We start from the raw sequence: 27,988 nt of genomic DNA on the forward strand, positions 1-27,988 counted from the left end.
GAAAGGGAGAGAGAGAGAGGTCTTAGCTAACCTCAAGGGCAAGAATCCAAGGGCAAGACTGTGGTCTGCTCTAGGCTGGAGGTGAGGGCAGTGGGCACAGAATGGATCACCTTCTCAGCACACCCAAGGAATATCCTGCTTTGTCTTACTTTGTGGGTCCCTGCCTGGGACATGAAATAAGTGATGACATCTCTCACCCACCAGAGGTGCTGGTGACCTTGGCAGAAGAAAGGCTTAAGTCAGGTCAGCCTGGGGGAAGGGACTGGCTCATTCCAGGGCCTTCCTTAAGATTAGATAAATTCCCAGCTCCTGCTTAAACTTCGGTGGTTCTGAATTTGAGAGGGAGGGCAGAAGGAAGAGGAAGCTATAGTGGAGGGGATATTTATGGCCCCTGCCTGGCCTAGAGAAAATCCAGGGCTCATTACTGGGCCCCCGGTCCTCAATGCCTTGATGGTGCAAGGAACGACCAACTGGGGATCCCCACAAATTATAATAGATGGGGGCTTCCCTGGTGGCGCAGTGGTTGAGAGTCCACCTGCCGATGCAGGGGACACGGGTTCATGCCCCGGTCCGGGAAGATCCCACATGCTGCCGAGAGGCTGGGCCCATGAGCCATGGCCGCGGAGCCTGCGCATCCGGAGCCTGTGTTCCACAACGGGAGAGGCCACAACAGTGAGAGGCCCGCGTACCGCAAAAAAAAAAAAAAATACTAAAAAAATAATAATAATAGATGGGAGTGGGAAGAGCAACTGAAAGAGAAAAGCCTCAAATTCAGGCTGGAGATTGTGCCCAGACCTGGGGTTCCAACCCCCCCCTCACCCCGCCTCACCGCAATACTCTCTCATCCTCCGGTCCATCCTCAATGAGAGGGCCAAAGGGAGGAAGGGGCAGCAGCTCCAAGGCATTGTAGATTTTGGAGGTGGAGAGAAAGGAGGCCTGTTTCTGCCCTTTATTAGCTGTGTGCCCTTCGGCAAGTCACTTAACCACTCTGAGCCTCAATTTCCCCCTCTAAAATGAGGATATCAATACCTACCTTCCCTGGTCATTGTCAGGATGAATGAAAGAAGACCTCTGGAAGTATTTCTGTAATTGCCAGACATCAGAGATTGTTATACGTCAAGGCAAGCGAGAGGCCACCGTAGGTCTCTGGAGGTGACAGCTTCAAGATTTTTTCCCCCTCTGCGGTTCCTGCTCCTTTCCCAGCGTGGATGCTGGCTTTAATCCTCCCGTTCCCCAATACCCGCGCTTCTCCTTGAGACCGCCTTGGTGGCCCCCAGATTTTCGCAGCCTGCCTTTTTCCTTGGGCGCCCCCATTCTAAAAGCACTGGGGATGCCGGCGCAGGCGCAGAGTTGGTCCAGAGTGGACAGGTCGCGGGGGTCTCCGCTGGCCTGGATCTGCGCCCCCCGCCCTGCTTTGGGATTCTTATTTGCAGATGGTTCTCTGTGGTCTTCAGCTCGGTCCTGGGCTAAACAGAGGAGGGGAGAAACAAGGGGTGGGGGGCCTGGAAGGGGGTTCCCACCTTCTCCGGCGGGAACCCGAGAGGGGGACGCAGCCCTTGCGTCCCAACGCCGCACCGTCATGGGTCTCCAAGCCACTCTCATAAGTGGTGGCAGTCCTCGACTCCGATGATTGCCCCCTCAGTCCCCCAGGCCGTGACCCCCTTCACCCAGACCCCGCCAGTCGCCCGGCTCCTAGCGAGCGGGAGCCTGCGGTTCTAGGACCCCGAGGCGCGGCCGAGCGCGCCGCCGCCTCTGCCTCGCCTCGGTTGCTCCCGCTGCGGCAGGTGAAGCGGCGCCGGCCGCCCCCTCTGCGGCAGGTGAAGCGGGTCGGTAGCCCCCTCTCCGTCACGCCATGGCTGCGGCCGACCCCCGGCAGGCGCCCGGCGCCCTCCCCCTCCCTCCAGCCCGCCCCCCTGGGGCTGGGTGCGTAGCGGCGGCGGAGGCGAAATGCGGTTTGCGCGCACAGGGAGCGACAGCAGAAGTTAGAAGATCGCCGAGGGGGGAGCCCGTGCCGCAGCTTCCTGCCCCCGGCCCAGCCCTCTGGCCCCGGCGGCCTGCAGCCTGACTTCCTCCCCCGACCCCGCAGCTCGCCGCCCGGCTCCTCGGACGGGGCCGCCCCGATGGGACGCCGCGCCCCGGCCCTTGCGCGCCGCTGAGCCGAGCGCCCGCGTCGCCGAGCCCCCGCCGCCGCCGAGAGCCGCTGCCCTCCTCGCCCCCCAGGCCGGGAGCCTCATCCGCCCTCCCCGGGAAAGCTGGATTTCCGAGGCTGGAGGCGTCTGGCCGACTGGGTGGGGACCACCATGGGCAACGCGGCCGGCAGCGCGGAGCAGCCCGCGAGCCCCGCAGCGCTGTCCCCCAAGCATCCCGCGGTGCCCAAGCAGCCGATGCCCGCGGCCGGAGAGCTGGAGGAGAGGTTTAACCGGGTCCTGGTGAGTGTGGCCCGCTGTGCGCGGGGCGCGGGCGGGGGGCGGCAGGGGCTCGCCACGCGTCCCCGCCCCCGGGGGCTCAGGTACCGCTTGGAGATCTCCGGCAGCTTGGTGGCGGCCCCTCCAGGGGGTGGGAGTGACAGTGGTTTCTTAAAAAGTGACTTAGCACTCTCCCCCCAAAACTTTCTTCTGCAACCGTCCAGTCTCCCTCCCCAAGATACCCCCTCCCACAGCGCTTCTGGGTCTAAAGGTCTAAACAAAAATGTCCTGTGAGGAAGTTGGGAGCGCAGCACGCGGGTGGGGAGGTGTCCCGGAGCACCCCCTTCCCCACTGCATGCAGGCCCAGCCACAGGGTGCAATAGCATCTACTTGTGTCTCAGGGTCAAAGACATAAGGGGTTATATTTTAACCTCCTAGGAGCTGGAAACTGAGTAGAGGTGTTTGGTCCTGATCCGCTGGTGCCTGAGCTGCTGGGAGCTGGGTTGTCAGATCATGCAGTTGGGGGTGTCTGTGTTTCTCCCTCACTGCATGTCCGGGAGAGCTTGTCTGTGGGTCCTTATCTTGTGCGTCCCCTCACACCCACTGGAGAGATGAAGGTTAGGAAGGGCGGGGTCAGGATGGGTTGGTCACTCTGGCTTGGGGTGGAGCAAAAGTCTGGAAGCCCCTCTCCCTCACTGTCACCTGCTCCAGGGGATTGGGGGGCTTGGGGACTAGGCCACCGGGGAGGAAGCCATCCACTGAGCCTAGAGGCAGTTGGGATGGATTTGGTGGGTAGGGGCTCCAGAGCAAAGCCAGGTTCTCTAAGACCTGGTAGAAGAAGGGAGGGGAAATGGCCACTCATTCTCACTTCCCTCTCCCTATCTCAACCCTGTCCCAGGCTCCTTCCCTAACTAATTGCCTGGTGGCCTGTCTGCTGTCAGCTCCCTTGCCAGACCCTGGGTGACAGGCAAATAAGGCCGTGCTTTTCCCCAGAGGCACTTCCAAGTCCGAGCAGGCTAGCACTGCAGGTCTGAGGGTGGGGCCGAGGTAGAGGCAGGCAGCAGAGCCACGCAGGCTGGTGGCCCTGTTGATTCTTCGTCTTCTCCACCTCCTTGACATCATTTCCCCTCCCCTGGCCTGCCTTGAGGCCCTACTTGCCAGATCCCCTGTGTGGCCCCTCCTCCCAGTTCCAGGAAGTCTTGTCTGATGCCCCCTCCCAGGAGAAAGGCTGGGAGGGATTTGAAGGAGCTGTAGGGTGGGGCGGGGTCTGAGCTGTCCCCGTGAAGGCACCTTGTTTGATTCGGGGAGAGGGAGGGACACTGAGGGACACCTCACATCAGGCTAGTCCCCAAATACCCCACCTCTCCACCTGCTTCCCTTTCCCCAAATCCATGTCTTCACAAAGCTGAGTTGAGCGGAGCAGAAGGGGGAGGGGGAAGAATGAGATAGACGGTTTCTGGGGGCCATCTGGGGAGCCTGAGTTGGTGGTGGATCCCTGGACCTTGGCCAGCCTGACTTTCCCCCTAAGTGTGTGTCTATGGACGGGGGGGATGGGCTCTCAGGGTGAAGTCCAGGTCCCAGTCCGTTCTCTGTTACACACACCTAAGGGGGAGGAGCTGGGTGAGTAATTCAGACCACCGGAAAATCCAAAAGTCAAGTGGTGAGGTTCTGATGCCTGTGTAGGACTTGACTGCCGCGCTTGCGTGTGTTTTGGCCTTAGCTCCGATTGGCTGAGTCTGATGCTAAGTGCCGCTGGGAGTCCCTGAGAACCGGGGCGTGGAGGGTGAAGGCCCAGAGAGGGGTCCGAAGGTGTCCCGGTGGAGAAAGCGGTGGTGGCTAGGCAGAAATCTAGGGCAGCAGCGCCCACTGGGGTTCACCGCCCCCCTCCCCAAGGAACCCCAGGGTGTTTACACCTCCCCCTTCTTCCTGGTGATGGGTCAGCCTGTCCCATGTCCTGTACTCACAGAAGGCACCCAACCCAAGGTCACTTGGCTAAGAACCTCGTTCGGCACTCCTCATCACCGTGCCCTGGGACTATACCCTTGGCCCCTGCCTGAGGCTGGCGGGGGGTGGGGTGGGGGAGGTGGGGGGTGGATGCAGATTTGGCTAAAACTATAGTCCCAGTGACGGGGATTACAGGGAGAGCCTCCATCTGAGCACTGCCTCCTGGGCCAGAGCTGAGCCCTGTCCTCAGTGAATGTCTAAAGAAGAGGGCTTCCCTGGTGGCGCAGTGGTTAAGAATCCGCCTGCCAATGCAGGGGACACGGGTTCGAGCCCTGGTCCAGGAAGATCCCACATGCCGCGCAGCTAAGTCCGTGCGCCACAACTACTGAGCCTGCGCTCTAGAGCCCGCGAGCCACAGCTACTGAAGCCCGAGCGCCTAGAGCCTGTGCTCTGCAGCAAGAGAAGCCACCGCAATGAGAAGCCCGCGCACCGCAATGAAAGAAAATGAAAGAAAGGGTAGCTCCCGCTCGCCACAACTAGAGAAAGCCCGTGCGCAGCAACGAAGACCCAACGCAGCCAAATAAATAAATAAATATAAAATCCTTAGGAAAAAAAATTAATAAAAGGAGAAGAGCCTCAGACTGCTGAGTGGTGGGCCTCCCACCCCCAGGGATCCCCCAGTCTGGAAGGGGGAAGCATAGCCCTCCCCTTGGGATCTAGTCACATGGCCCCAGGGAACCTCTTCCTTTCACTGGAGCTCAGCCCTTTCATCCCTGGTGGCTGGTAGGATCCTGAAATCTAAAACCACTCCTTGGCTTCTGGCTGTGGAACTCCTCTTATGGGTTAGGGGTATCCCGACCGAGGCCCACTGCCAGACAGGAGACGAGGGTGCTGTTCTCCCTTTCCCCCTGGGCAGCCTTTTTCCCATGCAAGAATGGGTGGTGCGAGCTACTTTTCTGGGGAGGCTCTGAGAGAGAGGGGTGCCCTTGCTTAAATGGTGGTGCGGAGGAAGAGCAGGTTGATCCAGGGTTTCCACCTGCTGCCTTAGCAACAGTGGAGGAGTGACGGCTGCCTGCCGCGATGGTGGGAAAACCTGCGCACCGAGCTCCGTGCTCTCGCCTCTCCTACGCCACGCTGAGCGCTGGGCGTCTTCCAGCCTCTTCAGGCCTTCCCCTGCAGGGGTCAGGGTTTGGGGTGGCAGGGCACTCCTTCCAGGCCTGTTAGAACTGCCAGGCTTACGGCCTGGCCTAGGACACCCCCGATGTGTCTGGGCAGGGAGGCGCCTGTAACTCAGGGGCAAAGGAATCAAGGGAAGGCGCCGTGATGTGCTCGAGGCCAAGTGATGCTGCCATTCAAGAGGAGAGGAATTTGCCTGATGGGGCCTGGCGGCCTGGGGTGCCCTTAGCATGTGGCCAGGCTGCGTGGGGAGGTCAGGGCGGTCCCCGGCAGGGTGTGGGTGCTGGGAGTCCTGCTCTTCGGGGGGCTCCTTCCCCGCTGGGGCTGGGACTGGGGGTGAAGGGCAGAGGGGGGCGTCTCCATTCTGTAGGCTGTGACCGAGGCGCTGCCGGCTCAGGCAGCTCCCTCCTCTGGGGTGGGGCAGATGGAGCTGTGGGTCGCTTAGGCCCCGTGCCTCCCGTCTCTGGGGCCTCACGTGGAGGATCCCAGTGGGGCTGTGGCCCCGTGTCAGAGGCTGGGCTGGGCAGAGGCCGTGGGGTGCCATTCCCAGCAGGCAGCGCTGGCACGTGCTGCCCCTGGAAACACAGGGATGTGGTAGCATGACTCACAGTGACATCTGGGACCAGTTGGCAAAGAGCTGGGGGAGACGGGCAGGAACAGGTGGGGCTGCTCTTGGGCCACCTCTAAGGTTTTCCTGGGAACATGGAGCCCCGGGAGGTGGCTCAGCCCTCCCTGCCTCTGAGAAGGGCAGGGGTCACTCACAGGAGAGGCTGAGTAGCTTCCTGGGCTCTGGGGTCATGAAGTTTGGCAGTTGAGTTTTGTCTTTGCCACTTACTACCTGTGTGACCTTGAACGAGTTACCCACCTTCTCCGAGCTTCAGTTTTCCTCCCGTGTAAAAAGATAATAAAAATGGTATATGCCAGGGACTTCCCTGGCGGTCCAGTGGTTAACACTCCACACTTCCAGTGCGGGGGGCGTAGGTTCCATCCCTGGTTGGGGAATTAAGATCCCGCGGGCCGTGCAGTGCAGCCCCCCAAAAAGAAAAGGGTATATGCCAGCCTGCTAGGATTGTTGAAGGGATTAACTAGAGTTGAGGGGATTAAATAAAGCGCTTAGCACAATGCCTGACACAGAACAAGTGCTCAGTAAACACTGTCCACTGTGAGGACAGGATGATGTTGAGGCTGATCTGGTCCTCTTCATCTTGGGGCCCTTTGAGGTGAAGGAGCCCAGACCCTGCCTCTTCCCTCCCCCCACCTCCGTTTCCAAGACCAACCAAGGGTGCTGTCTTTAGTCTTCAGCAGTCACAGGTCAGGCTGCCCTCCCTGCCATCAAGCACGTCAGCCACAGAGGGGCCTAGATGAAAACTGCCTGGTGGCCGGAAACCACGAGAGGGAGGGCCCACCTCTCCTGGAGGGTGGGGCAGCGGTGGCACTAACGGTAGCTGTGTGCACATGGGGAGGGGTGGGGAGGCCTCCACTTCCCTCAGAGAGAGGGTGTGCTGGTGAGGGGGGGTTCCCCAGTGAGTAAGAGCTCAGTGTGGGCAACAACAGGAAATGTAGGGTGCTGGGTGGCAGGAAATGGGGCCGGCTGTTCCTGGTTCCTCAGACAGGCGCGGGGGCCAGGCTGTCTGCAGAAGACCCCTGGGAGGCCGGGACCCATGTTTCTCATTGCTCTGAGCGCTCCTTCTTCCGAGGAAACTGAGTCTTCTTACCAGCTTGCCAGCTAGGTCACCTTGGGCAAGCAGCTTAATGGCTCTGTGCCTCAGTTTCCCGTTTGTGGCAAGGGGATTATAATAGTGTCTACTGTGTAGGCTTGTTGTTGAGATTTAAATGAGTTAATAGATGTAAAGCCCTTAGCATGGCATCTAGCACGGATTGAATGTTCGGGGGAATATTAATTATTGTTACTGTCGTTATTCTCCTACCAGCCTGGATTATAAGGGCAGTGCCTGCCCTGACTCCTACCCTGCTTGCCCTTGTTCCTGCCATGGGGACCCTTCAACCCTGACGGGAGAAGCTGTTAACTTTTTGGGGTTCTTAGCACCCTAGGGCTGGGTTACCCCACACCCTCCTCTAAGCCTGGGATTGCTTATAAGAGCCCTAGAAAATCCATATACCAGAATTTTTAAAAGAGGATAACGCTGATTGTTTTTGGAGATGCCCTGAGAGCTCTAAAACCAAGCTTGAAGCCATGTAGAGGTGGGCAGGGGAGATGGATGGGGAAGTGGGGCCGGGGGACAGGGCTGGCTTCTGGATCCATCAGGCTGTGGAATGCCTGTGGGGCTGGTCTGAGACGGGCTGGTGCCTAAGTTCAAGGGCATCCTGGGGCTTGAAGGGCTGGGCTTCCTAGGGAGAGGGTGGGCGGGTGGGTTGGGACGTAGTCTCAGCTCAAACTAAAAGTGAAACTGGAGGGTGTGACTGTGTCCACATGTAGCTGGAGCCCCTTCAGTCTCCAGGGACACCTGCCCACATGTCAGTGTCGGGATGGGGGGCCGCTTGCAAGGGGCTGGCCTTGGGTGTGCAGGGCTGGAGGCCCTTCTGACACACAGAGAGGGGGCAGGGAAGCAGGGGAATGATCCCCACCCATTCTAATAGGAGGAGCAGGGAAACAGCTCCTTCTCTTGGCCACACCCTGAGAGGTGAACCCTATCTCCCTCTTCGAAAAGTGTGAAGGGCAGCAGCGGGTGGAAGCTGGAGGCTCAGTTCATTTCTGGCCAAGCCTTGGAGACAGGTCCGCTTCTCCGAATGTTTTCACCAACTTCTGTCCGCCACACAGCCCTCACCTTGGGGTCTTCAGTGGACTCCCCTGACCCCCCCCAACCTGTGACATGCCTCTTCATAGTGGTACGTCCCTGAAGAGTATTATTACGTCAAAACACAGCTTCTAACCTAGGGGCAGAACAGGAATAAAGACACAGACATAGAGAATGAACTTGAGTACACAGGGAGGGGGAAGGGTAAGCTGGGACGAAGTGAGAGAGTGGCATGGACATATATACACTACCAAATGTAAAATAGATAGCTAGTGGGAAGCAGCCGCATAGCACAGGGAGATCAGCTCGGTGGTTTGTGTCCACCTAGAGGCATGGGATAGGGAGGGTGGGAGGGAGATGCAAGAGGGAGGAGATATGGGGATATATGCATATGTATAGCTGATTCACTTTGTTATATAGCAGAAGCTAACACACCATTGTAAAGCAATTATACTCCAATAAAGATGTTAAAAAAAACAAAAACAAACGAACAAAAAAACCCCACACAGCTTCTCACTGAAGGGTTCCCGGGAGCCCTGTGAGTCTGAGGTAGGAGGGAAGTGTGCCCATTTTACGGAGGAGGAAGTTGAGGCTCAAGGAGACAAAGAAGCAGTCAGGCTAGGTGGGCCCAGAGCCTGGGTCCCCTGAATCCCGCTTGGGTTCCTCCACATCACAGCCGCACCCCCCCACAGGAGGCGGGTGTTCCCCCCCCCCCGCACGCGCCCCCCCAACCCCCCGCCACGCACACCTGGACTTCCTGGTCCTTCCCTGTCCCATCTGAGGGCCATCAGCCAACCTTCTGCTTGTCTCCCAGTCCCCAGTCTCCCAGTCCCCTGCTTCCTTGCTAAGGGCCCCGAGTCTGGGGGTCTGTCACTGTTTCCAGGATGGCCTCACCCCACTCTGAGTGAGTGGCATTGCTGGTCCCTCTCCTGCTTCCTCGGGTACCCGTCTCCTCTGTGGGCACAGCCGAGGAACAGCTGCTAATTAGTGCTCAGCGCTGTCAGAGCTATTTCTGATTTCCGAGCCTAAATTTAGCCCGTCTGGCAGGCTGGCATGTAGGCCCGGGGGCCTGAGGAGGCCCAGGTGGGGAAGGGGCAAAGGGGTGCCCTGCCCTCCACCACTGCTGGGACGGGGCGCTGGCCCAGCAGGGACCTCCCCCTCCCCAGTAATAACCGCGGGCTGAACTGGGAGAGTGGACCTGGGCGCTAGTTCTGGGTTGGCTCAGGGCTCAAAGTCAGCCTGGCTCCCCTCTTACTGGGTTCGTGACCTTGGGCAGGTGACTGGACTAATCTGTGCTGCACCTGTGGGATGGGACTAATAGCAGTGCCAGTAATGGTGGTGAGGGTGGAAGGCTGCCATGTGTGAGCAGGGCTGGTAAGCCTTCGGGCAAAGCTGGCACCGCAGTCGTTGGAGTCATTATGATGATTAGTTGCTGTCTCTAGAAGCGCCACTGGGGCCATTCCTGGAGCCAGCAAGTCCCCAGGGTGGGTGAGAGCCCAGAAGGACCCGCGTCAGGAAGCCGCGATCCCCTCTAAGGCTCAGCTGCTGAGCCCTCCCCCTCACTCCTCTGTACCCTCCTTCCCCCGACACCACCTCCTCCTCCTCCGTGCACTCCTCTGCGCCCTCCTTCCCCCCCCCCCCACCTCCTCCTCCGTGCTGGCCGCTCTGGCATCGCCTGCCTTCTCTCTCTGCTTCCTCCACCCCCCTCAGCCTTGGCCCCCACCCCCACCTCGGCCCTGCCCCACCCTGGGTCTCTGTAGGGTGGGGATGGATCTGGAGGGACCAGGGAGAAAGAGAGAGAGACAGAGACAGAGAATGGCCCCAGGGAGGCCTCCCTGGCCAGGTACATCCTTCCCTGGGCTCCAGGGCCCCTTCCTGGGCAGTCCCTCCCATGGGGCAGGAGCTGTCCTGGCTGTTGGCAGGTTGGGGGAGGGCAGCCGATGAGACCGCAGGCGGTTTCCTCAATCTGGGCTCACTTTCGCAACGGGGGAGAGGAATGACGTATCGCCATGCCCAGCCGGCCCGGGGCGGGAGGGCCTGGTGGGTGGGCAGTTTCACCTCTCAAGTGGGGCCCTGGCCGGAAAGCTTGGGCAACCGGGGCAGAGGGTACCAAGCTTCCTGTTGCCTGGGGCCGACCTAAGGCAGTGATTTTCGGGGTGAGGTCTGGCCAGAGACCCTGAATTAGGCTTAGCACCCGGGAGGGGAAGCTGGCTGAGAAGCCTTGGGTGGGTGTGGCCCCTTCTCTGCTCCAGCTGTGGCCTCCTCTCAGGGCCACGTGACTGAGGATGTGTAGTCTGAGCCATCAGAGCTGGTGACAGGGGCCTCTTCTACCCTGGGTTGGGGCTCCCTGGGGCTCCCACATCCCCAGTACAGACTAAGCTCCTCGAGGGCCAGAACTGTCTTTTGGAGCCTGACATATAGTAGACCCTCAATAAACCTGGGGTTTACTGACTCGGGGTGAACGGGCATCATCTGCTGGTTCTTTTAGGGAGACACGCCAAGTCCTGGGGGTCCAGGGAGCTCCTAGCGCTGGTGGCACCTGGTGATTCCGTAGCACCAGGAGAGACACTAAGCCTGTCCTGTGGGGAGAAGTTCGGCAGGCACATTGTACCCTTGTCATCTGTGGCTGGGGGAGGAGGACCCAGGCAGAGCAGTGCTGACCTTTCTTAGCTCTCGAGGGGAGTCCCAGCCTGGGCCACCAGCACCACAGACCCAGCGTGCTGGCTGCTCTCCCTGGTTCCTGTAACTGGGTGACCTTCCCCTGGAATCCACCTGGGCCCTGCAGCCACCATGCACCTGCTTGGAACTCCCTGCCCATCTGACGTCACCTCCCTCGGTCTGTCCCGAAGTGACCAAGTGGGAGGGGGCTGGAGAGGGCCGGGGGCTGCTGGCTGCTGTCCTTGCAGAGGCTTTGTGGTGTTTGTGAGACACTGGTGCCCTGGGCTGGGACCACGTACACGTGTTGTCTGGCGGCATGTGGGAACGGGGCACAGTCCACGCCTGGCCACACTTGGGCCTGGCCAGAGACGGTCCCTGTTAGCTTCCCATGCAGATGGGAGAAGAGATGGTACCCCCTTATCACTTGTGGGGAAACGAGCCCAGAGGTGCCTGAGGTCCCAAGAAGTTAGGCTGCGAACCCATGCTCCTGCCTCCGTGCCAGTTGTGCCCGGGGGGGGGGGCGATTTAGGGGTGACGGAGCCCAGGCCCTGGCGTCAGGCAGATTTGGATTCAAATCCCAGTGTCACTTTCTAGCTGTTGGGCCTTCGGAAAGGTGCTCCATCTCTGGGCCTCGGTGTTCTCGTGGTCTAATGCTACTTATTTCCGGGGGTGAGGTGGTGACGGGACTCATGTGAATGACAGGCCTACTAGGGAGCTGACCTCTAGTGGGTCCCCTGACAACGCCCATGGTCCTCTCCCCCTCGGGTTAGGGCCCCAGACTCAGCATCTTTATCTTGTCGTCTTTCTCCCCAGAACTGCATGAACTTGCCCCCGGACAAGGTCCAGCTGCTGAGCCAGTATGACAACGAGAAGAAGTGGGAGCTCATCTGTGACCAGGTGGGCACAGGCCCATTCCGTCATCGGGGCTCCCTGTCCTGGCCAGGCTGGGGCTGGCAGGAGAGGGGACACTGCCACGCTGCCGCAGGGCCAAGACCCTGCCCAGAGGCCAGCGTAACATCTGGGGAGGGTGCTGAGGGCATGTGCAGGACTCTGGAATCCCCCTGTGTTGGGCCTGGGCCTCCCCAGGGACCTTATGAGTCACGAGCAGGGCTGGGTCTGCCTTCTGAAGAGCTGACGGGGGCTGGTCCAGGGTACTGGCCGGGGCAGCCGGAGCCGTGTCCCCATCCTCCTTGCTGAGCTTCCCGGGGCAGGCTCTGTCCACCCTCCAGCTCTGGGCTGGGGAAGAGAGGGACAGCCCTAGGGCTGGACATCTTCATTCCACCCCATGGGAGGTGGGGAGGAGGGTCAGGAATTCCTGTCCTCCTTTGACCTTGGATCCAGAGGAGCTGTTCCCCAAGTCAGCCAGCTCCCGAGTGGCAGAGCAGGGACTAGAGGCCCCGTCTCCTGGTTCTCAGTCGCTGCCTGGGCTTGCCACCTTCGTGGCTCTCTTGGCTGCCCCGGCCCCTTCAGCTGTGGGGCTGCTGTCTGAGGTAGCAGGGAGGACGCCTGCTGTGGCAGGGAGGGGCCTGGCTGCCACAGTGATTCAGAGAGGGAGGGAGGCGGGCCTGTGGCCCTGGAGGCTGGGGGTGGGGATTTGGGGAGCAGGGAGCCTCTCCTGGGAGCCAGGGCTGGGCCTTCGGCTTCTGCTAGTGGACCAGGATGGGATGAGCTGGCAGGGCGGGAGTCTGGGGGGTGAGGGCAGGGCTATGGGGAGAGGGTGGGGAGCTGCCTCCGGAGGCTTTGGGGCTGGGGTAGGGGTCCCTGCCCCTTTGGCCTGGCATCTCAGGTTGAGCTCACAGAGGCCTGGGAGAAGTGGGAGGTTGAGGGGGGTGGCTGGGCATATCTGAGGGGTCTGGACTGGGAAGGGTGGGAGCTCCTTTGGGTGGAGGCCCTCTAGTGGGGCCCCTGCCTCTTGTGTGAGTGGCTCCTGGAGCCCTGGATGGGGTGGGGGAGTTAAGGATTGTTTTGTTGAGCACAGGTCACGTGCTCGCGCGTGCGCACTCACACACACAGGTGAACACGACGACTGGGGCGGAGCCCTGCGGGAGGGGCCCCCATCCTGCTAGGAGCTGGGCGCTTCATAAGGCCCTTCCAGAGTGTTCTTCCTCCTGGTACTCCCACTTCTGGGCTGGGATGTGGCCCAGGGAGGGCACAGGGCTGGGAGGGTGCCAGTCACTGGCCTGCCTGAGTCTCCCCCTCCAGGGTGGGGTGTATAGTTGGACTGACCCCTCCACACTCCATCCAGGCTGTTCTAGGCCTGTGGCCATAAACCAAGGGACGGCCTGGCCGGGGACTGGGGTCTTTTCAAGTGGCAGGCCGAATGTTTGGGTTTATGCCTTTGGTATTCAGGGGGGTCTTAAGGCAGCCTGGGACCTTGGGTCGGAGCTGACAAAGGGACTCTGGGACAAGGGTTGGCCATTTGCCCCTTGTACATCCTATTCCATCTCCGCAGGAGCGGTTTCAGGTCAAGAACCCCCCTGAAGCCTATATCCAGAAGCTGAAGAGCTACCTGGAAATCGGTGGGGTCAGCCGCAAGGTAGCAGCAGATTGGATGTCCAACTTAGGGGTATATGTCGCCCGCTTTTTCTCTGTCCCTTTCCCCCTGCACTTTCCAAGCTCTGGGCAGCTGGAGTAACTGTGTGTATAGGCTTTTCTGCAGGCTTCTGTGGGTGCGTGGACGCGTGTGTGTGCGTTTTCACAGGGGACTGAGCGTGCCCTGGGCGTGCGCTTTCACGGGTTCCTCTGCAGCTCCTAGTTGTACTCAGATGTGTACACTTGTGTGTACTTGTGTAGTGTGTGTGCATAGGCACGGATGTGCGTGTGTGTATTACGTACATCCTTCTGTGTCCACATATGGATGTATGTGTATCCTTGAGTCTTTGTATAGGGGTGTGTGTGTGTGTGTGTGTGTGCCCCATGTGTCTGTGTGTGGATATGTGAGTGTCTTATGTCTGTGTACCCACTGTACTTGTGTATGGATATGCACGTGTGTGTGTACCCAGGGTGTTCATGTTTGAATGTGTGTGTACCCTTTGTCCTCATATATGGGTGTGTGTGTGTGCGCGTGTGCGTTGTGTGTCTGTGTCTAGAGACGTGTGTGCCTCTTTCGTGTCTGTGCGTGGCCGTGGTGCGCACCCTGTGTGTCTGTATGGGGGGGGCGTATGTGTGGCCTGAGTATGCTTATTCCGCTGGGCAGGTGTGTGGAGGTGGTCTAGACTGCCGAGTGTGAAAGGCCAGCTGTCGGGGTGGGCAGGCACTGTGGGCTGAGGCCTGCGCTCCACCCACCAGACTCCCCTGTTCTTGGCTCCCAGTTTAAGAGGAGAGTCCAGGAGTCCACCCAGGTGCTACGGGAGTTGGAGACCTCCCTGAGGACCAACCACATTGGGTGAGCAAGGGCTCAGATTTCCCTGGGGAGATCGGGGGAGGGGGGAGAGCTCTGGCAGCAGGCAGCCCCTGGGTTCCCCTTTTTATCCCCCCATCCCCCCCAGAGGCTGTGCCTATGGGCCCCCTCCAGGCTGGGTGTCCTCTCTTGCCCACCCTCTGCCTGCCCCTTGAGGCATGGCTGGACTGTGGGTCCTGCCCGAGGCCTCTACCATCATCGCCTGGCGTCACTGGGTCTTGCAAGGCTGTTGTCTTCCTGGGAAAGGGCAGCCCAGGGGCCCTTGCTGTGCCCGTTCTGTGCCAACACTGGGCAGGACCTCCTTCCTGGGCGGCACTCAGGGAGCCCTGTGCCCTGCAGGTGGGTGCAGGAGTTCCTCAACGAGGAGAACCGTGGCCTGGATGTGCTGCTCGAGTACCTGGCCTTCGTGCAGTGCTCTGTCACGTAAGCCTGGCCCTGCCCTGGTGCCCACCCCCAGAGTCCGTGCCTTCCTGCGCCTCGCCCACTCCTCGGGCCGCTTCCAGGCAACTTAGCCTGGGTCCACCCTGGAGCCCTGCAGTTGGCTTGAGCAAGGCCCCTTCCTGACGGCCTGCCGTGGACGGGGAGGGAGGTGGCCTGCGGTGGCCAGCTGGGACCTGCTAGGCCCAGCACAGCGCCAAGAACACAGCCTCCTCTGCCCGCCCCCAGTCTCTCCTGCAGCTCTGTCTCTCCCTGGGTTCCCCCCACCCCCTCTGAGGTGCCCTGCAGTGTTGGCCTCCATCCCCAGTCTAACCCCCACAGGTACTACATGGAGAGCACAGACAATGGGGCCCCGGGCTCTGAGAAGAGCAAGCCGCTGGAGCAGTCGGTGGAAGATCTCAGCAAGGGCCCGCCCTCATCCTTGCTGCCACAGCCCAAGAGCCGCCACCTGACCATCAAGTATGTGGGCCCCCTGGCGGGGTGGCAGGTGGCGGGGTGAATGGAGAATTCACCCCTGGACGGCTGTACCCAGCCTGCTCCACCAGGGCCCTGGGTGTGGTGAGAGGGGTAGCCTGGCATCGGGGATCAGAGTAAGGGCCTCACCCAGGGCTCGGGAAATGTGTGTGTTAAGAGGCCTCTGGAGTGCACCTAGAGGCTGGAACCTCAGTGGGATCTGAGATAAGAGGGGTGGTTTCAGGGTCGGTGGGACCCCTTTTGTATCATCTAACCCCCTGTTTTCTCCCATGCGGACTCCAGATGCCCCCCTTCTCCCCGGTACGTAGCCACCTAGGGGCAGGTGCATGCCTGGTCAGCTTCCAGGGTGGTGGTGGGGTTGGGTGAGGTGTTCAACTCAGGTGACACCCCTGGATTCAGCTGCTTCGGATACGTCAGCCCACCCTAACTAATGACATCCTGCTGGGAGGTGGGGAGAGGGAAGGAGATGGCCCTGGAGCCTCATGTGGACCCCAGGTACCTTCCTTCCCACTCTGGGTCTAGGAAACCAACTTCATCTTAAGTTCTAAACTCTCACAATATATTTCTTTGTTCATTCATTCAACAAACATTTTTTTTTAGCATTTACTATGTACCAGGCATGGTGGTAGATTCTCAGGTGACAGATTACCCTGCCCTTGGGAGCCTTCCATCTAGTAGGAGACGGTGTGTGACAGGTTGTCATGGAAGTATGACTGGGAACTCTGAGTAGGGAGGTGGCCACTGCCTGGGGCACCAGGAAGGCTTCCCAGAAGAGATGACATTGGAACTGTGTCTTGCAGATGGATACAGGCTTTAGAAGCAGTGGTGGGAACAGGCAAGGGCATTCCAGGCAGAAGGAACAGCACAAGCAAAGAGTCAGAGGCACGTTTGAGCAATGACGGGAAAAGGGAGATGTGGCAGGAAGAGCGAGGAGTGGGGCCTTCCAGTATTGACTGGTGGTTCTGCGACAATGGAAAAAATCATGTTTCTTTTAGCGAAAAATCAGCAAAACCATTCATAGAGCACTTACTATGTGCCAGGCGCTGTTCTAAGCTCATTTCATAGTCCCAACAACCCTATCAGGAAGGTACTGTTATTACCATTCCTATTTTACAAAAGAGGAAACTGAGGCCCGGGGAGATTAAGTAACATGCATGCCTAGTAATCAGTGAGCTGGGATTTGACCCATGGCTGTCTGAATTGTCAAGATGCAAGGTAAACTCACGTGGCTGTGAGCGCCACCTTGTGGAGAGTATTTTCATGGCCGTTCACAAGCTTTGGCGGTCTTTTCCCTCTATAAGCTCTCCATCCCCACAACACAGCAACTTTTTTTTTTTTTTTTTTTTTTTTTTTGCCGTATTCGGGCCTCTCACTGTTGTGGCCTCTCCCGTTGCGGAGCACAGGCTCCGGACGCGCAGGCTCAGCGGCGATGGCCCACGGGCCCAGCCGCTCCGCGGCATGTGGGATCCTCCCGGACCGGGGCACGAACCCGTGTCCCCTGAATCGGCAGGCGGACTCTCAACCACTGCGCCACCAGGGAAGCCCCAGCAACCCTTTTTAATACCAAGTCGCTGTTAGGGGGTCTTTGCGTCCCTGACCCCCGCCTCTTCACCTCCCCCCCGGAAATGCCAGGCCCCAGGCCTAAGAACTGAGGAAGACTTCCGGCCCTCAGCTGGCCTCTCTGGTTGGGTGGACGGGAAGCAGACGTTTCCAGATGTGCCCCCTCTTACTCCAGTGGCCATCTGAGTGATAGGGGGGAATAGGAAGCTGGGTTTGGGACTCTGACCCCTGCTGCCTCCTCCCCACCTGCCCAGGCTGACTCCGGCCCATAGCAGGAAGGCCCTGAGGAATTCCCGCATCATCAGCCAGAAGGATGACGTCCACATCTGCATCATGTGTCTGCGTGCCATCATGAACTACCAGGTTGGTCAGTGGGCCCGGGGCATTGACACTGACTGTCCTCCCTGGGTGCTGCCTAAGCTGCCGAGGTTCTGGGACCAACTGTCCCCCACCCTGTCCCCACTGGAGAACCCTGGGGATCTGGGCTGTTAGTGCAGGGTCTTGAGGCTGATGAGTCTTGAGGGGAAGCCCAGATTTCTGCACCTGCCTGGTCAGGTCCCTTAGAATACCCTGGACATGGCTGGGGCATGGCTATGCCTCACGTGGGGGCTTAGGCACCCCACTAAGAAAGGCTGCACACCAGGGAGAGCAGCCTCTGGGTTATTTCATTTGGAGGGGTGATTGGTGAAGCCGTTCCTCCCTCACTCAGCTGGCCTTAAAGGACTCACTTTGTCCAAGGTACTGAGTCTTGACACTGGCTTTTGAGCAACAGCATTTATTTATTTATTATTATTTTTAAATTAATTAATTAATTAATTATTGGCTGTGTTGGGTCTTTGTTGCTGCGTGCAGGCTTTCTCTAGTTGTGGCGAGCGGGGCTACTGTTCGTCGCAGTGCGTGGGCTTCTCACTGCGGTGGTTTCTCTTGCTGCGGAGCACGGGTTCTAGGTGCGCGGGCTTCAGTAGCTGTGGCTCGTGGGCTCTAGAGCTCAGGCTCAGTAGTTGTGGCGCACGGGCTTAGTTGCTCTGCGGCATGTGGGATCTTCCCGGACTGAGGATCACACCCGTGTCCCCTGCCTTGGCAGGCGGATTCTTAACCACTGCGCCACCAGGGAAGTCCCAGACAAAGGTATTTAAAAAGAGGGACCAGGCTTTGGCTGCCACCCAGGAGGTCGTGGTTGGATATAAAGAACTTCCTGGGAATTCCCTGGTGGTCCAGTGGTTAGGAATCCACGCTCTCACTGCCGGGGGCCTGGGTTCACGTAGCCAAAAAAAAAAAAAAAAAAGAACCCTGGGGGTCTGCCTGGAGGAGCTGACCTCTCCTTTCTCCCCAGTCTGGCTTCAGCCTCGTCATGAACCACCCAGCCTGTGTCAATGAGATTGCTCTGAGCCTCAACAACAAGAACCCTAGGTGATTTCCAGGCCCCTAACCTTTCTCCATGTCTAGTTTCTCCTCCTACTTCACCCCTTGCCTACTCTGTCCCCTCAGTTCTCAGGACCACTACCCAGGCTCATTCCCACCCCATCAGCTCCCCTGTCCTCCCCCCTAGCCAAGCCCACATCCACCTTTGCTGTGGGGCCTGCCTGTTCGCAAGGGACAGCCTGCCCCTTCTCTCCCCAGAACCAAGGCTCTGGTGCTGGAGCTGCTGGCGGCAGTGTGCCTGGTTCGGGGAGGACACGATATCATCCTTTCCGCCTTTGACAACTTCAAGGAGGTAATGGAGCCCCCACCCAAACATGTACCTGCCCTCTAGTGTTGCTTGGAGCCCTGTTGCTGCCAATTGTGGCTTCTGCTGGGGACAGCTAGGGACGCTGGGTGGGTATTTGGGGAGTTTCCTCATCTGAAGGGAAGGTACAGGGTCACGCAGGGGCACTGCCTGGGGCGACAGGGACAGCTATGGGGATCTGCCGAACCTCTGCCCAAACTGGCCTTGATCCACACATCTCGGAGTTGCTGACTCTGGTTAACAGGCTCGCGAGAAGTAGCTGCATGAGAATATGATGCCTAAGGCAGCGCAGGATCAATGCATCCCTTTAATGAATATTCGTCAAGGGGCTACAATGTGTCAGGCACAGAGCGGGCACTTGGGATACATTAGTGAACACAAGAAACAAAGAAGGCAGTAGAAGACAGATAATCAGCGGTATAATAAATAAGCAAATTACACAGTCTATGAAGAAATCGTAAATGCTCTGGGGAAAAAAGTCAGGGAAGCTGTCAGGGGAGGGGGAACTGGTTGCCGGGTGGTTAGGAAGCCTCATGGAGAAGGTAAGATTTGAGCAAAGTTGTGAGGGAAGTGAGGGATTGATGTGGTGGCTGTCTTGAGTAAGGGCACATCAGGCAGGTGGAAGAGCAGGTGCAAAGGCCCTGAGGTAGGAATGTGCCAGGACGCCAGTGTGGCCAGAATGGGTCAGTGTTGGGGAGGGCTGTGAGAGATCAAGAGGGAATTGAGGTTTTGAGCAGAAGAGTGACATGGCCCGACTTAGATTTAACTTGAGAGGTGCTCACAGAAGCATAAAGGGGGCAGCTGGAAGATAGCTTAGGAGGTGTGTCACTGGGACCTCAGTGACAGCCATTCCTCCTACCCAGGTGTGTGGGGAGCAGCACCGCTTTGAAAAGCTGATGGAATATTTCCGGAACGAGGACAGCAACATTGACTTCATGGTGAGCTCAGGAGCCCAGCCTGGGCCAGGTCACCCTAGGGTGCCAGGAGCAGTTAGGAGCCTGGGTATCTGGGATCTGGGCTCAGCTCCTGCAGATATGAGGACTGAGTGGTTGGTGGGGGAGGGGCGGATGTCAGTGAGGGGGAGGCTGGGAGGAGGGTACGTGGGAGAGATATGGGTGGGACAAAGCTGGATCAGTGGGGTGAGAAATGTGGCAAGGGTGGGGGACTTGGGGTTAAACTGGGGGGGGTGGAAGTCACTGAGAACCCCCCACCAAGAGGATCACAGACCTGCTCACTGCCCCGCCTCCCAGGTGGCCTGCATGCAATTCATCAACATTGTGGTACATTCGGTGGAGAACATGAACTTCCGCGTCTTCCTGCAATATGAGTTCACCCACCTGGGCCTGGACCTGTACTTGGAGGTGAGCCCTGCACTCCCCCCAGGACTTAACCACTTGCTTGCTGCAGAGGATGGCTCAGTGGTTAGCACAGATGCCGGGGTCAGGCAGACCTGGGTTCAAGGTTCAAATCCTGACTCTGCCACTTCCTAGCTCATGTGACCTTAGATAGGTCTCTTCTCGCTAAGCCTCACTTTTCCCATCTGTAAGATAGGAGAATCGTAGAAATAATAAAGACCGTAACTGTATAGAGCCTGCCGCAAAATAGGCACTCAGACCATGGGGCTGCTGTCGCAGGTGCTAGGACGGGCTCTAGGTGGCCCTCGGTCTGGCTCTGGGAGCACCAGACTCAGATAGGCCTACACTGGGGAGCACAGAGATACGGGGCCAGAGCAGGAGCTGGCTCATGCTGTATGGGGCTGGGTCGTGGGGGAGTTCCTCGCTCTGGGGAAGATGGGCAGAGGGGCTTGGTACTTCGTGGCTCAGCCTGAGCAGAGAGGTTGTAGCTTTCTTCTGATTTCTTTGTGAGGCGTCCCAGAGGAGCAGGGCCTTCGGGATTGGATTTTTGAAAGCCAGGATCCACAAAAGGTGAAAAGCAGGCTAGGGTGATATGTCCATTCAATGGAATATTATTCAGCCACGAAAAGGAGCAAAGTAGTGATACATGGTAGAACGTGGATGGGCCTTGAAAACATTACGCTATTATGCTCAGTGAAAGAAGCCAGACACAGAGGCCATATATTGTACGCTTCCTTTATACGAAATGTCCAGAATAGGTAAGTCCATAGAGACAGAAAGATTGGTGGTTGCCAGGGGCTGGGAGAGGAGAGGATGGGGAGTGACTGCTAACAGGTACAGGGTGTCTTTTTGGAGTGATGAAAATGTTCTGAAATTAGATAGTGGTGATGGTTTGCACAACCTTGTGAATATACTAAAAACTACTGAATTGTACGCTTTAAAATAGTGAATTTTATGGTATATGAATTATATCTCAATAAAAAATAAAGAAACAGAAGTGGGCTAGGGCTCAGGCCCCTTTGTCTGGGCTCCGGTGGTGATGGGGGTACTGGAAAGATCCCTCACACCAGGCCTCAACCTGAGCCTTCCATCTGGGGACAGAGGCTTCGGCTCACGGAGAGTGACAAGCTGCAGGTGCAGATTCAGGCCTACTTGGACAATGTTTTTGATGTGGGTGCGCTGCTGGAGGACACTGAGACCAAGAATGCTGTGCTGGAGCACGTGGAGGAGCTGCAGGAGCAGGTGGCCCTGGTGAGAGCTGCTCCTGAACTTGGCCCAGCACAGAGTAGGCCCACAGAGCCCCACACGGATATCGGCCACTGGTTCTAGGCGTGAGCTGGGGGCCCCTGAGTTTCACCTGAATCCTTTGGGTGCCTTTCTCCATGAATGAATATTCATTGAGCTCCTCCACTGGGCTGGACCTCTGAGGAAGGCAGGTCTCCTCTTCTCCAGGTGCTCGGACCCCAGGCCCTGGTTTGGGTGGAATTGGGTGCCTGGGGCCCCTGCCAGCTCCCTCCCTCATCGGTGGTGCCTTGGTTTCCCCTCCTGAGAGCACTTCAGTGCTCTCAGTACCTCACCTACTTGGGTTCAAGTGCCAGGCTCGGCTGCCCCGCGGCACCCCAGGGCTAAGCACATCCGGAAGCCTCCCCTAGCCCTCCAGGCAGGCATGCCTGGTGCCGCCCCCTCGGTGCCCATGCCAATGCCCGGCTGCGGGTGGGAGCTCACCATGTGCTGGTGCCACAGCTGACAGAGCGGCTTCGGGACGCGGAGAACGAATCCATGGCCAAGATAGCAGAACTGGAAAAGCAGCTAAACCAGACCCGAAAGGAGTTGGAGACCCTGCGGGTGAGGTTGGGGGGACGGGGGGTTGGGGGGTGGGTGGGCCGGGCCAGGGGTGGGACGGACTTCCAAGAACAGACCATTTGGGGCTTCTAGGCTTGACACCTCCCTCCACCCCGGCAAGAAAATGGGGGCTCTGTGCCAGGCTTGCCGGTGGTTACTAACCCCCCACCGGCGGCTCGCAGGAGCGCTTCAGTGAATCGACCCCCATGGGCACCTCCAGAGGTCCCTCTGAGCCTGAGAAAGTGCCTGCCCCTGCCCCGGCGCGGCCCTCAGCGCTAGAGCTGAAGGTGGAGGAGCTGGAGGAAAAGGGGTTGATCCGTATCCTGAGGGGGCCCGGGGATGCCGTCTCCATCGAGATCCTCCCGGTCGCTGTGGCAACTCCGAGCGGCAGCGATGCCCCGACTCCGAGGGTGCCCATCGGCTCCCCCAGCCCAGGTGTGCAGGGGCTTCAAGCCGGGTGGGGTAGGAATGGCAGAACCGGGACGTGCATGAGGAGCCTGGGGACATCTCAGGCGGGGAGAGGTGGGAGGGGTAGGTTTGGATTGTGGGCGTGGCTCAGGCAGGTGCGGGTGGGTCGCAATGAGCCCAGTGCGCATGTGTAGGGCGGGGAGGCGGAGACATGACCCCTCAACCTAAGAAATTGACACGCCCTTCTCCCCGCCCCCTCCTCGGTTCTCGCTGGGCTCAGAACTCCCACCTGCAGCAGAGCCGGTTCCCGGAGCAGCAACCCCACCGCCGCCGCTGCCGCCCCCACTACCTGGTCTCCCCTCCCAGCAGGATGCCACGCCCCTGGCGCCCCCACCGGCCCCGCCCCTCCCAGGCAGTCCGGAGCCCCCGCCCCCGCCGCCGCTGCCGGGAGACCAGCCGCCCCCACCCCCGCCGCCACCGCTGCCTCCGGGCGCTGACGGTTCGGTGCCTCCACCGCCCCCACCGCCTGCGGGAGGTCCCTCTGCTGCTCTTGGAGGGCCTGGCTCAGAGATGGGCCCGGGTGAGTAGACTGCCCAGGGCATGGGGACGAGGCGGGGGTGCGGTGGGGGGTACTCTGGCTTCAGTATCCTCCAGGACCCTCTGTCTGTGGGCCTCCTACTGCCTCCAGTCTGCTCTGTGTGTCCTCACTGGGCCTGGGCCCCGGTTCCTTCCAGCCATGGCACCCACTACTGCCCCAGTGACCACTCCCTCTCTGTCCCAGGAATGATGGCCAAGAAACCCATCCAGACCAAGTTCAGAATGCCCCTCTTAAACTGGGTGGCCCTGAAACCCAATCAGATCACAGGCACTGTCTTCACTGAGCTCAATGACGAGAAGGTGCTGCAGGTGAGTGGTCCTGCCTTGCTGCCAGTGTGGGCACCAGAGAAGGGGGGGACCTGCCTGGATCATGCTGGGCACTGGGGGTGGTCACCTCCTCTACCCCATTTTATGGAGGCCCAAGAATGGGGGTCAAACTAAACTGGACTAGTGCATCTCGTAGGCAGTGTGTCCTGACTCCCTTGGAGGCTTTCCCTCCATGCCTGCAGAGGGGCTCATCCCTCCCCTAAGTCTGGCCTCTCTCCTGCTTTCAGGCCCCTCTCCCACCACCTTCCCACAGACAACCAGGGCCTCAGCCCTTCTAATTACACTTTCAGTTTTCCGAAAGGTTGTGTTCTGTTGCCTCCAGGCCATTGTTCATGCTGTTCCTCTGCCTGGAATGCCCTTCCCTTTCCTCTTTTTAACCCTGGCCAATTTGGCTCTTGCTTCAGCTGAAGCGGCTTGGAGTCTGGGTCCCCTGGATGGGGTGCTGTTCCTGCCCCTCCTTGGTGCTCCATGTGCTTCGCCTGTATCCCTCATCAAGGTGCATGGTCAGGCTGCGTACTGGTTTGTTTCTCTGCTGGTGGCCTGGTCAGGGCTGGATAGATGGCTCTAGCTCCAAGCACGGTGCTCAGCCAGGAACGCACCAGCCCCCGGCCCCGCCCAGCCCCACCTCCTCTTTCTGCACCCTCAGGAGCTGGACATGAGTGACTTTGAGCAGCAGTTCAAGACAAAGTCCCAAGGCCCCAATGTAGACCTTAGCACCCTCAAGAGTAAGGCATCCCAGAAGGCCCCCAGCAAAGCCACGCTCATCGAGGCCAACCGGGCCAAGAACCTGGCCATCACCCTGCGCAAGGGCAACCTGGGGGCGGACCGCATCTGCCAGGCCATCGAGACGTGAGTACCTCTGCCCCAGGCTTAGAGGTAGCGCAGCCCCTCTGCTAGGCCGGGGTTGTTAGGCAGATAGTAAAAGAGCCCCAACTATGGAACAGAGTCCATCGAGTTTCATACCAGGGCTGGTCGGAGAGTAGGGCAGGGAACTGTGTTCCCATTTTCAGTTAAGAAAACTGAGGTCATACTGTGAGTCCGTGCCCGGATGGAGATGTTCCTTTTGCCTTCTTGCCTCCTTACACTGAGGCCCAAGCATTTACAGCCTGGACGCCGCCACTGATGTATGATTGGGACTCCGGGCTTCCTAGGTCCCAGCATCCCTTGACTGTTACCTCTTATTCCCTGAAGCTGTTGGCAATAGCAAATAGTTAAGTTCATTTATTCAATCAAGTAAGGGGGTAGGAGTGGTCCTGCTCTCAAGAACTGGTGAGTGTGGAGTGATACCGGCCCCTCCCCTCACAGGTACGACCTACAGACCCTTGGCCTGGACTTCCTGGAGTTGCTGACCCGCTTCCTGCCCACAGAGTATGAACATAGCCTCATTGCCCGTTTCGAGCGGGAGCAGCGACCCATAGAGGAGCTGTCAGAGGAGGACCGTTTCATGCTGCGCTTCAGCCGCATCCCCCGCCTGCCCGAGCGCATGAACACGCTCACCTTCCTGGGCAACTTCCCAGATACTGCCCAGCTGCTCATGCCGGTGTGCGCGGGCTGGCAGGGCGATGCGGCCTGGGCTGGGATTGGGGAGGAGGCAGCTTGCAGCCTGGTCTCCAAGAGGGCATCTGGGAGTACTTGAGCCTCCTATAGGCTTCCCCCCACTCTCGCCCCAACTTACCATGCCTCCCCCATCCCACCCCCAGCAACTGAATGCCATCATTGCAGCCTCAATGTCCATCAAGTCCTCGGACAAACTCCGCCAGATCCTGGAGGTGAGAGCCTAGGGCAAGGGTCTAGGAGGCAGGGCCAACCCATGATGCCTTGACTGTTCTGGGTTGTGTGAGAGGGAGACCCAGGCCCTGCCCTAAGTCCCTGGGATGCAACAACTATAAGGTTCCCACTTCTAACATCCAGGCTCAGAAGGGCAAAGCTAAGGTGGGGATGGGGGCCATGTTACAACAGCGCACCTCACACCCTGCCTGAGGGTTCATTAGCAGAGCATCGTGTTGTCGGGGAACCAACAGATATGGCTGTGAGGGGGATGGTGACCCCACAGCCTTGGAGGAGGTGTTGGCAGCACAGTTTGGGGTAAGGTGACAGGTGACAAAATTGGGTGTGCCATGGTGTTGGCTGTGCACACGTGTCAGACACGCATATGCGTGCGTCATGGACCTGAGGCATCCATGCTGAGTGCAGGGCTTGCTCTTTACCACCTTTTCTCCTTGTGCAATTTACACTTCAGGGGGTTTCCTCAGCCCCAGCACCTGGCTGAGCTCTCCCTGCCACCCCCACCCCGCCTCTTGCAGATCGTCCTGGCTTTCGGCAACTACATGAACAGCAGCAGGCGTGGGGCAGCCTATGGCTTCCGGCTCCAGAGTCTGGATGCGGTGAGGGGGCGGGGCAAGGAGGGGGTCCCCTGGCCCGGGGGCTGCGGGATGGCTGGTGGCCTGGGGCTTACAGAAGGTCCTCGCTGCAGCTGCTGGAGATGAAGTCGACTGACCGCAAGCAGACGCTGCTGCACTACCTGGTGAAGGTCATTGCTGAGAAGTACCCACAGCTCACAGGTTTCCACAGCGACCTGCACTTTCTGGACAAGGCAGGCTCAGGTATGGGTGGGGGGAGGGGCTCAGCCCTGGGGACGGATACAGGTTGGGAGAAAGCAACGGGACCACAGGAGGTAACTGGACAGGAATGCTGCCGCTCTGAGTCCCTGCTTCTCTACTGCCCCACCTCCCACTCAGTGTCCCTGGACAGCGTGCTGGCCGACGTGCGCTCCCTGCAGCGAGGCCTGGAGTTGACCCAGCGGGAGTTTGTGCGGCAGGATGACTGCGCAGTGCTCAAGGAGTTCCTGAAGGCCAACTCGCCCATCATGGATAAGCTGCTGGCAGACAGCAAGACGGCTCAGGTGGGCTGGGGCTGACCCGGCCCGGGAGGTGGGGAAGCTGGGGTGGGGGGTGAAGGACTACCTAGGTGGGGTTGTGTAGCCAAGGCTTGGAGCGCTGTGACCACAGCAGGGACGCCTTGGGGGGATGGGGCAGGAGGGAGCATCCGTCTGCCTGGAGGAGGAGAGACGAAGTGGCCAGTGTCTTAAGGGGGTACAGAGCAGTGGTCAGGCTCCGAGGGGTCTGTGCTGGTGGGGCTGACAGGCTGTGCCCGCAGGAAGCCTACGAGTCTGTGGTGGAGTACTTCGGAGAGAACCCCAAGACCACGTCCCCCTCCACGTTCTTTTCCCTCTTCAGTCGCTTCATCAAAGCCTATAAGGTATGTGTGTTTGGTGGGCAGGCTGGGACCCCTGCAGGGCATTGCAGCCTCTCCACCTGGGCAGTGGGAGTGGTAGGGGTTATTTCTGCTGGGGGGCGGGATAGGGAAGGGAGGACTCCCCTTACGCAGACCTGCCTTGGCCCCTCAGAGAGCCGAGCAGGAGGTGGAACAGTGGAAGAAAGCAGCAGCCGCCCAGGAGGCGGGCACCGACACCCCGGAAAAAGGGGAGCCCCCCGCACCCAAGGTAGGCAGCTGCCCCTGCGCTTGGTACTGGGATCCAATGATGCTTGGTATCCTCACCCCAAAGATCTGGCCCTCCTGCACACCCTTATTTTTATGGACTGACTCTGCCCAAGGCTAGGATGCCCCAGTAGCCTGGGGTGGAAATGGGTTCCTTTTCCTCAAGCCAGCTCCTCTTACCATGGGGGACCAGGCAGATGGTCTAGGGTTTAGTGGCACAGTGGGGGAAGGGGATCCTGGAGTTGGAGCTATATACCCTCGCCCTCCTCCCCAGTCCCCACCCAAGATCCGGCGGCAACAGATGGACCTCATCTCTGAGCTGAAACGGAAGCAGCAGAAGGAGCCACTCATCTACGAGAGTGACCGTGATGGGGCCATTGAAGATATCATCACAGGTGAGGACTTGGTGGGGCCTGTCCCGTCCTTGGTCTGTCCTATGCTGTCCTCCATCTGCCGCCCAACCCTGGGGGTCTGGCTGCCTCACTGCCTCTTTGCTACTTTTCTTTTTTTCCTTTTCCCTTTCTCTCCCCTCCTCCCTTCCAACCCTCAGTGCTCAAGACGGTGCCCTTCACTGCTCGCACCGGCAAGAGGACGTCCAGGCTCCTCTGTGAGGCCAGCCTGGGAGAGGAGATCCCCCTCTAGCCCCCAGGTACCCAGCGGCCTGGCCTCTGATCCCAGTGGCTGCCCACAGCCCTGGGGGTCCTTGGGGGGACTGAGTCATGCTGCCCTCCCCTGGACCATGCATGGCTGGGCTGTGTTGGAGGGAGGTCTGATAAACAAACAGGCTCCCTCCCACGTGCACACAACCTGTGTCCCTAGAGGGGTGAGGCCTGTGCCCTGGAGTGGTGTCCCAACCCTGGGCAGACTCCTGAAAAGGTATATGTCTCTCCTCTCCGCCACCAGATCTGCGGAACCAGCCCTACATCCGCACAGACACAGGCCGTCGCAGCGCTCGTCGGCGCCCCCCCGGACCCCCCGTTCAGGTCACCTCCGACCTCTCCCTGTAGCCACTATTTCTGCAGATGGACCGGGAGGCTGGGAGGGGGTGCAGGGAGGGTGGCAAGCCAGGACTCAAGGAAGGTGGTCCTCAGCTCTGCTGGGCGGGGCAGTCTCCTCCGCCGAGGTCCACACCATGCGCCCACCTCAGATAGGCGGGTGCACCCTCATCTGGCCACTGGGGGCAGCACCTCTGGCCCCTCCCCCCAAATGCTGCTTGCAGCACCCCTTTTCCCCCAATAGCCGTACTTAGCCTCAGCCGGAGCCTGGCCTGTAACTTATTAAGTGCAACCTCGCGCCCCCTCCACCCCCCCCACCCCGCCCCAACTCCGGGGACTCCCCGTGGACCTTATTTTTATACAAGATTAATAAAGACGTTTGCAAAAGATCCGCGTCCGCTCCGTGCCCGCCCCCACCAGGCGCAACGT

At 59.3% G+C, this 27,988-nt stretch overlaps 1 protein-coding gene across 3 annotated transcripts; it reads left to right on the forward strand.

The window, feature by feature from the left end:
* Nucleotides 1-1,893: 1,893 nt before the first annotated feature.
* FMNL1 (formin like 1) lies at nucleotides 1,894-27,938 on the forward strand. Of its 3 annotated transcripts, none has more exons than XM_079905502.1 (26): nucleotides 1,894-2,429; nucleotides 11,753-11,836; nucleotides 13,392-13,505; nucleotides 14,251-14,324; nucleotides 14,679-14,762; nucleotides 15,099-15,236; nucleotides 17,066-17,174; nucleotides 18,145-18,221; nucleotides 18,432-18,525; nucleotides 19,401-19,475; nucleotides 19,788-19,898; nucleotides 20,994-21,143; nucleotides 21,636-21,737; nucleotides 21,917-22,169; nucleotides 22,423-22,722; nucleotides 22,924-23,048; nucleotides 23,713-23,915; nucleotides 24,372-24,606; nucleotides 24,767-24,835; nucleotides 25,370-25,450; nucleotides 25,540-25,669; nucleotides 25,805-25,968; nucleotides 26,223-26,324; nucleotides 26,473-26,568; nucleotides 26,839-26,959; nucleotides 27,468-27,938. In XM_079905502.1, exons 1-26 carry the CDS (start codon nucleotides 2,301-2,303, stop codon nucleotides 27,569-27,571), a joined length of 3,324 nt encoding a protein of 1,107 aa, XP_079761628.1. In that variant the 5' UTR covers nucleotides 1,894-2,300; the 3' UTR covers nucleotides 27,572-27,938. The 3 variants fall into 3 exon arrangements, with proteins under 3 accessions (XP_079761628.1, XP_079761630.1, XP_079761629.1); XM_079905504.1 differs by having other exon boundaries at nucleotides 13,392-13,475; XM_079905503.1 differs by lacking the exon at nucleotides 27,468-27,938 and adding an exon at nucleotides 27,115-27,392.
* Nucleotides 27,939-27,988: the final 50 nt, after the last annotated feature.

Source organism: Stenella coeruleoalba (assembly GCF_951394435.1).
Source record: "Stenella coeruleoalba genome assembly, chromosome: 19".
In the NCBI taxonomy this organism is placed as follows: domain Eukaryota; kingdom Metazoa; phylum Chordata; class Mammalia; order Artiodactyla; family Delphinidae; genus Stenella; species Stenella coeruleoalba.

What these genes read in the sequence shown, in the direction of transcription:
- FMNL1 (XM_079905502.1), top strand. Translation starts at nt 2,301, where the DNA reads ATGGGCAACGCGGCCGGCAGCGCGGAGCAGCCCGCGAGCCCCGCAGCG. An exon ending in CTCAACAACAAGAACCCTAG is followed by an intron (nt 18,222 to 18,431) that starts GTGATTTCCAGG and finishes TTCTCTCCCCAG; the next exon opens with AACCAAGGCTCTGGTGCTGG. An exon ending in AACTCCGCCAGATCCTGGAG is followed by an intron (nt 24,836 to 25,369) that starts GTGAGAGCCTAG and finishes CGCCTCTTGCAG; the next exon opens with ATCGTCCTGGCTTTCGGCAA.